At 35.9% G+C, this 13,123-nt stretch overlaps 1 protein-coding gene across 1 annotated transcript in view; it reads left to right on the top strand.

Annotated features, from left to right (window-relative positions):
- Positions 1 to 465: 465 nt before the first annotated feature.
- Positions 466 to 13,123, top strand: part of LOC104530427 (sister chromatid cohesion protein PDS5 homolog A) — a gene marked incomplete at its 5' end in the record, with an annotated part of 20,156 nt that continues 7,498 nt past the window's right edge. The window contains 11 exons of the mRNA XM_010175005.2: positions 466 to 589; positions 1,752 to 1,910; positions 2,154 to 2,222; positions 2,911 to 3,047; positions 3,777 to 3,900; positions 4,161 to 4,365; positions 4,880 to 4,994; positions 8,096 to 8,228; positions 8,854 to 8,973; positions 10,120 to 10,182; positions 13,025 to 13,123. The exon at positions 13,025 to 13,123 is cut by the window's right edge and continues 41 nt beyond it. Coding sequence (XP_010173307.2) covers positions 466 to 589; positions 1,752 to 1,910; positions 2,154 to 2,222; positions 2,911 to 3,047; positions 3,777 to 3,900; positions 4,161 to 4,365; positions 4,880 to 4,994; positions 8,096 to 8,228; positions 8,854 to 8,973; positions 10,120 to 10,182; positions 13,025 to 13,123 — 1,348 coding nt within the window. The remainder of the gene's footprint in view (positions 590 to 1,751; positions 1,911 to 2,153; positions 2,223 to 2,910; positions 3,048 to 3,776; positions 3,901 to 4,160; positions 4,366 to 4,879; positions 4,995 to 8,095; positions 8,229 to 8,853; positions 8,974 to 10,119; positions 10,183 to 13,024) is intronic.

Here is a 13,123-nt window from a genome sequence, read left to right as displayed (position 1 = left end):
TACCAAAACCTTGCAACACAAACCCAGTACACAGTTAAAGCAGTAAAGGCCTATAAATACACTGATGTTTAGTGGTTATTCCCAGCTTTCATAAGTTTTTTTCAGCCCTGTCACTTCCAAGCTTGGATAAGCAGCCCAGGAGTTTACCCTAGCTGAACCTATCAGGTTCCCCCTGCCTTATATTTGGCTTCCTAAACAGCCTTATTTTGATCATTATTTTCTTTCATGTTCGATTTTTCCCCGTGGGCTTTTTTCTGCTTAAATGTTTACAGTCAAGATGTTCAACAGGTATTAATAAATACAATTCCATCCTGCTTTTCACTTTATGATTATGATCTTTCCTGAACAGACTTCAAAAGAATGTTTGATTTATAAGATGGTGATGATAGATTTGTATAGGTGGAGAGCTTTATTTTTTTGTGGATTGCAAATTGCATTTTGAAGTATTTTGTTTCATGTTCACAGAACACTAATTCCGATTTTGCATCAGAAAGCAAAAAGAGGCACTCCTCATCAAGCAAAACAAGCTGTTCACTGTATACATGCCATATTTTCAAATAAAGAAGTGCAGCTTGCACAGATCTTTGAGGTATGTCTTGCTTTTTTGGTTGTTCTTAATTGATACTAGTAATTAACATTAATTCATATCATTAACAGATAAGAATTTATGAGGTCAGGAAGCCTACAGGTGCATGGTAGTCGAGATAAGTCATTAATTTTACAATAGCAAATTATTAATATTTCTGTCTTACAGTCACAATTGTGTAATATTCTGATGTCTGATAGATAAGGTATTCCTTTTAGTCTAAATGGGAAAAGTTAGAGGAAAATAACCTAAATATACTAGAATGATCCGCACTAAATCCCATGGGGGCACAGTTTGCAGATACTAAATGAGAGATAACATCCTCTACTTTCAGACTGTATTAAATTACTATGCTTTAAGGTCTTTGCACATGCAGCACTTTCTTACTGAAGAAGCTAGTGCCAAATAACTCCTTAACTTTGAGCTCAGATAGTAGCTTACTGCTCACTTACTGCTTGCTTAGACAAGTTGTAAAGCCAGAAGTTACCTTATACAGAGCAGAGAGGTTATTACTTTTCTCTGTAATCCCTTAAATAATAACATTATTAATCTGCACTTGTAAAATATCTTAGGTTCTTAATCTTGGCTGTCTTTGAACCTATGTATTACTCAGAAGTGTGAAAAGCTTTGAATTAAGCTTACAGAGTTTGATCTCTGCTTGGAGTTCTGTGAGAGTGCACGTTCTCTCCCTAATACCAGAATACAATGTGAGGGTGATGGGTGATACAGCAGCACAGAATTATCCTGGTGACTGTTACCTGGAAGGAAAATACTGATTGTTAATAGAAATGTCCCTGGTGGTTTCCAAGGCTTTTTTACCTGCTCTTATTTTCTGCCATTTGCAGTTAAGGATTCAGGTTTTCACAGGTGCTGAATAGAATAGAGTCAGAGTTTTTCCCATGTCTCCCAGGCTTAAATATGTTTTTACCATTAAGACAGGAAGAGAATATAAAATTTGTTTTGTCCTTATCTCGTGTGAGATTTTTGGTTACTCTGTTAATTAAGAAATAACATTATTTCTCCATTTTGATTTGCTAACTTTATTAATTCTCATGGAAAAACTGTGAAAAGCACCAGCAGTCCAGCAGTAAAATAAATTATTTTTAGGCATGCTAGTTTATTTATCTATAGTAGAATTTTTAATTTTTTTTTTTTCCTTCCTCAGCCTCTTAGTAGAAGTTTGAATGCTGATGTACCTGAACAACTTATAACTCCATTAGTCTCATTGGGTCATATTTCTATGTTGGCTCCAGACCAGTTTGCTTCCCCAATGAAATCTGTTGTTGCAAATTTTATTGTGAAAGATCTCCTAATGAATGATAGGGTAAGATTTTCTTTTTTGGGGAAGTCCTTACTATTCTGTTTGCCTGTTATTAACTCTGTGGGAAATAGAGCTTTTTTTGTTAAATGAGTCAATAAAAGAACGTTCTATGAATGGCTAGCACAATGATAATTGCATTATAAAAGATCTTTGAAAGAAAGCTTAGTCCGTGACTTTTTTCCAGTTTTAATTCTACATTTTCTGTACGGGTTGAACCAGTTCTTAAACTTACATGAATGTCTGTAGTCAACAGGTGAGAAAAATGGAAAATTGTGGTCTCCAGATGAAGAAGTTTCTCCAGAAGTACTAGCAAAGGTGAATGATCTGCTCTCAGTAATCTGTCAGATCTGCTGTGTATATTTGAGATTTAAAAGTTACTTTTTTCCAAGTTGTGCAATGAAGAGTATTAGAATAAATCTGTTTGGGTACTCTTGTATTAGTCTCCTTAGAATATGGAGTGTTCTAGAGTTTTTGTGGGTTATACACACAGTTACAGAACTGGTAGAAACTATGCATTGTGGTGTCTTCACTTACCAATATTAGTTATGCTGAATTTTGAGCAAATTAAGAGATTCAAAAGTTTTAGTTTTCCTTACAAGGAAGGTAATCTGACTTCATTGGCTGTAAACAGATTTGAAATAAATTGAGATCCTGATTAATTTTATTCATTCTTCTTCATAGGCTATTTACAGTTAATTAATTATGGCCAGTTCTGGAAATGTTTATCTAGTTACTCTTATTTTTAATCATGTAGCAAGTATCCTGCATCCTCTAGATGCACTTGTGAGAAGACACTGAACCATAATTGAAATGTCCTGATGTCACAGACTGCTGCTTCCTTCTTCACTCTGTAAATATTTACTGCTTCATTCTGTTCCTTTAAAAAAAGGTATCAGCTCTAATAAATAGGAGTCTATGGAAATATCAGTTTGACAGCAGTATGTTTTAGTGCCTTATCAACTGTAGGATGCAAGTTGATTGTGGATTTGTTCATGTTTGATAGGTGCAAGCAATTAAACTTTTGGTACGCTGGCTGTTGGGTATGAAAAACAACCAGTCGAAATCCGCAAATTCCACACTCCGGTTATTATCAGCTATGCTCGTCAGTGAAGGAGACCTGACAGAGCAGAAGCGAATCAGGTCAGATTTTGTTCCTTTCAGGCTTCCATCAATTTTGTTGTAGAATTTCAAAGATTATTAATTCTTTGGGGGTTTGTTTAGAGTTTTAAGGTGAATGCAGTTTTGGCTAATGGGATCAATGGGATGATAGAAAACAGATCTGATTCGAGTTTTAATGTTGGGAGTGGAATGGCAGTATAAAAAAAATATGCTTGTGACTCTCTTTCTTACAATTTACTAATAATCTAACTCAGAACCCTGTAGATATATTGATAGTAAAAGACATTCTAGAGTGCAAAAGACGTGCAGGAGTATCTTTTTAAACAATTGAGTGATGAGATTTAACACGGTTAGGAGTTGGGTGATCTTGGGTGGAGCTTCTTCATCCCAACAGTGAGGTAACTTTGCACCTCATCTTCATTCTGAGGGTGAAGGAAGGAAGACCTGTGGGAAAAGTGTTGCTTTCATTTAGATAGTGATATGAAAACAAGAAACTTGACTCTTTTCCTTTCACTATTTTACTGGAATTAAGTTTTTTTTTGTGGGAAAAGCAGAGCACCTTATTTTCACAAATTTGGTTAGGTTAATTTAGCTTGATCTGAAGCTGTAGAACTGTGATCTGATCTGACAGAAAAGCCTTAATTGCTCATTGATCTTGTAAAAAGAAGAAATTGTGACATGCGAGTAATTTAAGGATAGTTGTGGTGAGTAGTTTTGTTTGGTTTTTTTTCCTCTCTTGTGTTTGTATAGTAAATCAGATATGTCTCGACTGCGATTAGCTGCTGGTAGTGCAATAATGAAGCTTGCACAGGAACCCTGTTACCATGAAATAATTACCCCAGAACAGTTCCAGCTCTGTGCACTTGTCATTAATGTAAGTAACTGCATTTGAATTGAAGAGTCTCTTAATTCATTGAGTTCAGAGTCCTTACATCTGAGCTTTTTTTTACTGCTACACTGAGTATTTTCTATTCTTCACTGCAGCTTTCAGAAGAGTTATTGACATTTCAAATATTTATTGTGCTGCACTTGTTGATATTTTTAAAATGTCTCCTCGTAATTCCACCTTGAATGCTTTGCTTTTTTTAAAAGATGATTTTTATGGTTGCACTCTTATGTTTTATGTTGCTGTAGGATGAGTGCTACCAAGTGAGGCAGATCTTTGCCCAGAAACTGCATAAGGCACTTGTGAAATTACTGCTCCCTTTGGAATATATGGCAATCTTTGCTTTGTGTGCCAAAGACCCTGTGAAAGAGAGAAGAGCACATGCCAGACAGTGCTTGCTCAAAAACATCAGTATACGAAGAGAATATATTAAGCAGAATCCTATGGCTAACGGTTAGTATTTCAGTAAAATTGTGAAGAAGAATACAATAGTCCGATACTAAACTGGAAGGAGTAATCACTGAGGCTTAAGGAAATTGCTTTTGTAAAGAAACGCTGGATAAGTTTAATTTGTTCCCTCATCTTTATATTAGATACATTCAAATCTAAATTTACTGAATTTAGCATTAGCGTAAACCGTGAAATACTTCTCTGTACATTGCTGAGAAATATACGTGTAAAATACAATGCTGTTATTGTGGTAGTTGTTTTGCTTAAAATACAAAATACTGTTTTCTGATCTTCTAGGCTTTCTGACCTTCCTGAAGTAAGACCAAGTAGTTTTGTAGTAGTGAAACTCATTCATTTATTTTTAATGCTTCATTAGAAGTAAAATTTGTAGGAAGAAAATGCAAGTCAAAATTTTATGTTCAGAATTTGAAAAAGTAATACTTTCAAAAAGTGTTTCTTGTGATGCATGTGTGTGCATGTATTGTAGAGGTTATTTATTATTTTTTTGTTACTGTAGAAAAATTGCTGTCCTTGCTGCCTGAATATGTTGTACCATATATGATTCACTTACTGGCACACGATCCAGATTTCACAAAACCTCAGGATGTTGATCAGCTTCGTGATGTCAAAGAGTAAGTGTCAAATGATTCTAGAATTGTTATGCTGAGAAACTTTCTTTGCTTGGAAAAAACTGATTAGCAAGAGGAACTCTTGGTTTTATCAACAGTATTTTGCAAAACAAGAATCTTGGAAATGTGTGACACTTTTAACTAAGGGAAGAAGGCATCAACAACTGCTTAGCAGTATATTCTGAAAGCCCAAATGGTAGCCTGTAGGTCACACCATAGTGTACCAAATTAGTGAGTTGTCTAGGCTTCTCCTAAAGTGAAGTAATGATTTTAGATTCTTGTATTTGTGCCTAGGAATATCTGGTAAAATTTCCCAACACACTTAGAGGTGCCAGGTAATGTCAGTTTGGCACTTATACAGAGCTTCCCAAGGACTTGAAAACGTGCCACTGGTACTGGATCAGAGTCCTGCTTCACTGGAAACTATTTTTCTCCACACCCCCCCCCACCCCCCTGCAAACCTACTAGAATTCTTGCTAAGTTTGCTGCTGACTTATTTGCACTATACATCTGCAGTGCTGGCTTGTGCTTCTTAATGTATTCAGCACAGATCATTGTACACAAGCCTGTCATACAACAGCTTGTTCTGTGCTGTTTCCAGTTTGAGACCTTCTTATGTGCCTCAAATAATCTTTCATACCTAAGTATAACTTTTGTATTTCATTGTGTTTTGTAATGAATTCTAAAAAATAGTTAAATTTTAACACTTTTTAAAAATTGTTAAAGTATTCCCTCCAGCTTTAATTTTAGTGGTTTGGGTTTTTTCTTGTATTTATTTTTGTTGCAACTGAGAGATACATTGTTTGGGTATTACAAAGGCGTTTATAACCACATACTACAATATACATCATCAGAAAATCAGTTCATTCTTGGCACAAATAGACATGTTCACATCTTAATTCTTTTTGCACCTTCATCTGTGAAAGTCCATGTCTGATTCTTTATTTAAATTAAAAATTCAGTTTGTTCTGGTTTCTGAGTTTCTTGACTCACACCTGGTCAGAACCTGGAGTAAGTGAAGATTTCTTACCTAGTCATGAAGACTGTGTTTTGTCCCAGGACTCTCTGTTCCTGGCATCATCTGAAAGCACTCTCCAGTGCATTCGTTATCCAAAATGCATGGAACGAGTTCTGATTCGCAGTTGTTGAGTTAATACTTTCTCTGAGAAGTGCTTTCTTGTGCACAGAGCTTTTTTGGACACCCCTTGTATAGCTCTCCTTTGTTGTCAAGTTTCCTCCCTCATGTTTGTCACAGGCTGGCTGAACTAGCCAGAGAGGACTGCTCCAAACAAAGAAATACTCTGTACAGGCATTTTGGCAAGAATACTTCTCTGAAGAGTCTCCTGAGATAAATGCAAAACATTTTTCTCATATAATGTAATACAGTGTTTCTTTCAAGAGTTCTGAGAGTCATAGTGTTTACTTTTAAGTATTAACATAGATGCTTGCAAACTTGGAAAAGCAGACTGGCAGTGTTCTGTAGTTGTCTCCCTAGTTCATGTTTGTTTTACGTGGCCTAAACACAGTCACGTAAATGAAACACATGCTTAGCAAGTTCCTTAACCATAATCTGTGGTATTTATCCTTACAAAGTTTTTTAAGCTTGTCCTACAGAGGGCTGTTTGGGTTTGAGTTTGTTTTTTACCTTGAGACAGTGTCTTTTTCTTCTGAATTCATATTCCAAAAATACTGAAAGGGATACAGCGAATGAACTTACTTTATGTGATTGTATTCTTCTAGGTGCATATTTTTCTGCATAAAATCCCACTGTTGTTCTGGAAAGGTCTTGTTCAGGGTTGATAATTGTTTATTTCATGTGTTGACTTAGTGAGGAAATCAAGTTACTGAAGTTGACATATGTTAACTGGAATTACCAGAGTAAAATTTGTCCTCAGTAGTCATCTTTGGACAACCCAGGGTTTTGGAGAAGCTGGGTCAGTGTGGTATGTTATCAGTCCTGTATTCATTCTTTTTAAGTTCTTGAGAGTAATGAATAGATGGATGTAAAGGTATCTAACACATTTACTTAAAGCCTTTGTAGCTCTTGGATGCAACTCGGAATACAAACACCTTAGTTGAATACTAGATAACTATGGAAGTGTTTTCATGGAGCACAACTCTTTTACTTTGAATTTTTGAGAGAAATGTTCTTTCATCTCTTGCATGACAATCTTTTAATTTGTATCAGTTAAGAAGAGTGGGGCTTTTGTGGACAGGGAATTCTAACGTTCAGTCATCCTGTTTTTCTAGTTTTTTTTATTAGCATCTTTCTACAAGGTAATTTCTCTTCCAGAGCTTCAGAATTAAATTAGCTACTGGCAAAGTTTGCATTTCTCAGACCCACCCATATGTCTTTCCCAACTAAGTATTATTCTACCATATTATGACTGTTGTTGACCCTTTGGCCACCTGCAGCTCTGAAGGTTGATAGCAGATGGTAGTGTGGATGGACTACTTGTGTTTTGTATCATAATTAGAAAGATTCTTTAAACAAACTTTTAGTCAAAATATAATGGGATCTCCCTATAAATAAACTAGATTTAAAGAAGGAAAACTTGGACAGCTAATTCCATTATGTCTGTCTGTAAGGATTTCTTTTCCTCCTAGCATTAGCAAGAATCTGACCTGTTGAGTTTTGGATCTCCTCTCCTGTGTGAGTTCCAGTATTAAACCATGTAGTGTGGGTAACTGTCTAGCAGCAGTGTGATTTGTTTAAGCCTGTTCTGCGTGTGATCATGGTAGGCTTAGCCCAAGGCAGTGATTACAGAATTTCATCTAGTTGATGGTAGCACCAGAATTCTTGCTTCTGATCATATTTGGAAGAGAAAAAATATGTTTGGTCTACCAGTGTTTACAAATGTAATAGAGAAGCACACTAATTTGGCAGATTTATTGCAAAGAGTATGATTAAGACTCTTGTGTTAAAAGTCTAGACTCTGTTTACACCTTTGTATTATGTTGCCTGTTTAAGATATCTTCAAATTGATTGTGGTTTCTTAAGAAAAAGCTAATACAGCTGACAAAAAATTTTAAGACATTGCTGTATGTGGGAGCTGCAGTATAAAAGCTGGAATGTAATTGCTTGTGGCTTTATGGCTTTTTAGGTGCCTGTGGTTCATGCTTGAAGTTTTAATGACAAAGAATGAGAACAATAGCCATGCCTTCATGAAAAAGATGGCAGAAAACATCAAGCTTACCCGAGATGCTCAGTCTCCTGATGAGCCAAAGGCCAATGAAGTAAGAAATGCAATTTATATAAGTGTTGGGTGGTGGGCTGAGGATTTCACAAGCAGTTGATGAACAGGATTTGCAGGAAATATGAAAGCACTAGCTCAGACATTTTTATGGTCATTTAGAGAGAGTGTTAATTGTGAGTATTGTCTGCAGGTTGCCAGTCTCATTCTTTCAGAACCTTGCTGACCTTGTCCAGCACACAATACCTAATGAAGTTAAACAAAATTTGTTAAACATTCCTGTTACTACCTGCCTGCTTTATTTTAACTCCTACTGCCTGGTTTCCTGACAATAAGTGTCTCCAGCTGTTGGGGGAGATACTGTATTATATGGCTACTGTTAAACCCCTTAGTTTCTAGCAAAGATGAGTAACCATTTTTGGTGATTTGACTGAGCTTCTGTTGTACAGCATAGGCACGTAAAGTATTACTGTTTTTTATTAAATAGTATCATATGAAAAGTGGGGACTTTGTATGTGTTTGAAGAGCTAACAGTATTGTTAATGATGTAATTACAAAATATGTGCTTAGTGGTGGTTATTCTAACACCTAGATTAGCAAACTACATTCTCTGTACACTGTAAAAACAGTAAATAATTCCTAAAGCATACTTTTCTTTTTCTCTTCAGAAACTTTATACAGTATGTGATGTAGCACTATGTGTAATCAACAGCAAAAGTGCTTTGTGCAATGCAGATTCACCAAAGGACCCAGTATTGCCAACCAAATTTTTTACACAACCTGAAAAGGTAAATTTGTTAATTTAATTTCTGAAGTAATAAGAGGAAATACTTTTATTTTAATAACTGAGAGCTAGTTATCTCCATAATGTAATATGATGAATGGGAAAATGCATGTATTTATCCACAGCAATTAAATCTTTTAATATCAGCTGTATGCTGTGCTATCTATGTTTTATGAACGTGTGCCAGAAATGTTTGTAACCAGCTGAGAACTAATTAGAATAAATATTGATATGTTAGCATGTATTGCTAGATCACTTCATTAAAGTGTTTTACAAGTGCATCTGAATATATGAGAATATATGTATATTCTGACTGTATATCTGAATTGGAATGCAAAGCAGACAAGAAAAAGGGAACATTTATGTTATCTGTGGTGTGTTTGTATCTGTGAGTAGCTGTTTGGCTGTTTTGCTTGCTGTGCAAGGTGGTCCTCTTACTGCCTAGTAATAGTCTTGGTCAGTACAGCTCTACTGTCAGCAATAGCACTACTGTTCTTTAAGAGGCATACTTGTAAAAAGTGTAAGTGGAACCAGAGTAATTCTCTGGACCAGACCTGATGTTTTGGTTGTACTGGAGAATACATTTCACATTTTTCAGTGTCTTAAGACTTTTAATTAACAGACTTTCCAGAGTCTGTTTAAGGAAAATTTGGTTTGCTTATTTAACTGTGAAATGGCAGATGCCATGGTGACAGGGAGCTGATGTCTGTGATAGCTACCTGCATTTAGATTTAGTGTTTTGGTCTGTGTAAACTGTATTCAGAGTGACAAAGGTAGCAACTTGCAACTTTTTTTGGAGAAAACAGCACCTCTTCTCCTCTCTTTGGACTTCCTGTTAAAAAGATGCAAGTGAAAAAATAGGGAGGGCAGTTCTGCTTCACTTCAAATTATTCATGTCATTGAAGAAGAAAAAATGTTAATCCCAACTTGAAGTATGGCATCCTGTCATTCAGTAATGCTCACTACAGACCTCCTTCAAAATACTAGTTTGACCTGTCTATTAATTAATTTATCAGCGGGTTGCATGGTGTGAAATATCTGTAGCACTTGACAGCAGCATCTAAATTGAGAAGTCAGTCATGCATATAGAAAGAAAACAGCAATACTGAGAGATCAAACACAAACTTATTTTAATTTTATTTTTATACAGGATTTCTGCAATGACAGGAATTATATTTCAGAAGAGACAAGGGTTGTTCTTTTGACAGGAAAGGTACTGTATTTTGACAAGTTATAATTCTTTGAATATTACTTGTGATGTTTTTAAATGTCCTGGACTGCTGTAGTTAAAAATTGTATTAAGAGTTTGTCTACAGTAATTTGTGATTCTTTTGTTTGATGGCATAATTAATGCCTTTAACATACTACCTGGTGAGTATACAACACCAAGATTGTTACTTGGGTACTGAGGCATAGGTTCTTGATTAACTACAATTTTTCACATAACCACAAGTTTTTCCTTTATTCAAAGAATGCATAAAATTATGATGCAGATACTTAATTGTGACAACACTAACACTGGAGTTCTTAAATTTTCTATCTTAATATAGCTGTTAATGCTGCTAAACTTAACTGCAAATGTCTACACCTTTTTGAATGTCTCATTTTATTTCAAATTGTGACAACACTAACACTGGAGTTCTTAATATAGCTGTTAATGCTGCTAAATTTAACTGCAAATGTCAACACCTTTTTGAATGTCTCATTTTATTTCGGACATAATTTGGCTAATAGCTGCACAGGGGAGAAAAAATACCAAGTCAGGGTGGGGGTGGCAGGGGGGCAACAAAAAAATCCCACATAAAAACCAGAACCTACTCTTATACCTCTTTCCTATCATCTGTCCTTTCTTGGGATTCTGAAGCTGTTCCTAGGTTCTGGTTACATTATTTTGGGATGCTTTTTAGTCCAACTCAAAAAATTAGCAATTTTTTTCTTGAGGTTAGTGAAAGAATGCTGGCTGACCTATAAAATATAAAAATCCTGAGAACGGTATAAATCATGTTTTTAATATAAAATTCATGTGCATTTATTATTTTTAATGTTCTGTGTTCCATGAACTGTTACTACATTAGTTTCTAAAGTCTTCAGTTGCAGCAGAACTTTGTGGTTATTGTTCATTGTAAGGATAGGGACAAATGATCCCTCTGTAAATAACTATCATAATTTAAAATGGCTTCTTCTCACAGTAATTTTTTGTTTATACAAGAAGTTTCTGCTATCAGAGCAGTTCATGTGGGTGAAGTTTGGTCAACTGTCAGAATCCTGCCTCTCCTTGCTTCATGTTGGCTCTGTGACACCAGCCCTGATGCTACTCAGTGAGCTGGGTTGGTGTTATGTTAGGGAGGGAGGAGGCAGGCAGAAGACCACCTTCTTTAGCAGCAGCCAGTACCAGACTAGTGCTTTAAGTATCCTCAGAAGGGTGTATCTGTCTACTGCTGTAATTGTTTCACCTCTGATAACATTAAAATATAATCAATGAAGCATTTGTAACTTGGAAGCAAGTTTAATTGGTTTTATAAACTTGGTACATTTCTTTTTGATAAGGCATTCAGCAATTTAGAGAAAACCTATGTCTTATCTAAAAAATCTTGCTTATTTAAGACAGCCTTTTCTCATGCGTTCTGTTAAAATAGAGGAGGGGGTGGATGTCCAGTATCAAGCTTATTTAGGTCCTAAATTCTCAGTGTTCTGGGAAAATGGATGTTTATTCCTTGCTCTAATAGAATGCATGAACACTTGCTTCTTTTTCTGTCTACTTCCATTTTGGAAAACACAGATGTATAAGGATTTCCCACTGACTCAGACCAGTGGTCCTTTTTGGCCTGGTCTTGTTCATCCAGAGGGACCAAAACTATGTGATTAGGGAGAGCATGTAATCTAACCACTTTCTGCAGTCCATTCCCCCTTTTATTTCCCCAGCATCCCATAACTTTTTAATGGGATACTAGACTCTGCATCTGTGCCTGTTGGATTGTTATTTTTGCTTATGGACTTGTTCACAAATTTGTCTGCTCTGGTTTTGAACCTGCCAGTGCTCTGCCTTCTCAGTCTCTTGTGGCAGTAGGTGCCAGAAGTTTGCAACCTGGTGGTTGTGCAGAAGCACTTTTCTTTTCTCCCTTAAACATTTTTCTCTCTTCTATTAGTTGCACTAAATGTTTCCTACTTTTTATAAAATGCTCAGTAAAATAGAGCAAATAAAACATAAGAATAACGTAAGTGAATATTGTGCAGTGTTAACACTAGGATGAGGCAGCTACTGAACTTGTGCTCAGTAACAGGCCATTTCTACAGAGATGGCTGCCTTTTTTGCTGGCCAAATGTTTTGCAACATCTGTGGTATCTCTCTCCTGCCTGCTCCCTCATAACTTCAACACATGGGAATTTTTTTTTTTTTTGTGAGAATATCTTAATGAATTATCTCGGTCTCTGAGGAAATGTAAAATCACATGAAGAACATGACATGCCCGTTATGAAAACTTCCTTGTTTTTTCTTCAGAGACAAAATAAAAAACTTCCTACTGCCTACCTAGCCTAACTAAATCAGTCAGCAGCCACCAGCTGTAGCAAGATCTAAAATACCATCACTGTATTGGAGAACCCCAGAATATATAGATGGTGTTAAATATTTTTACACTAGCTTTCTGTATAGTAAGTGTATATGTTTTCTGCTGTTGTAGTGAACCTAATTCTGCATCACATTTTGGAAAGCCTTTCCTAGAGGTGCTTTGCTTTGCAAATACAGGATGTTGGCACACTTTTTCAGTCCTCTAATGTTATCGAACATTCTGGGTTTTGTTGGGATTTCCCTGCCTGCTATCCCTTCAAAGCACAAGAGAAAGCAAGGCAATTGATGAAGTGCTGTTAAATGATGAGAAATAAAAGTAGGACAGACTGGTTTTTAAGTGAAGATGAGGTCTCTAGCTCTAAACTGATAGCATCATGATTGAGACTGATAATCCAGAAAGAGTAGGTTAAAATACTCAAGAAAAATATTTTTAAAAACAGATATGTATCTGAAGTTCCCATTTTTAAGATCAGACATTTTCTTTTAGCCAAAACCAACTGCTGTATTAGGTACAGTAAACAAACCATTATCTGCAACTGGAAGGAAACCATGTATTAGAACCACAGGATCAGAGACTGGAAGCAAT

Source organism: Antrostomus carolinensis, unplaced genomic scaffold (assembly GCF_000700745.2).
Source record: "Antrostomus carolinensis isolate BGI_N321 unplaced genomic scaffold, ASM70074v2 scaffold26560, whole genome shotgun sequence".
NCBI lineage: Eukaryota > Metazoa > Chordata > Aves > Caprimulgiformes > Caprimulgidae > Antrostomus > Antrostomus carolinensis.
Note: the sequence above shows the minus strand (reverse complement) of the source record. Positions and strands in the feature narration are given on the sequence as shown.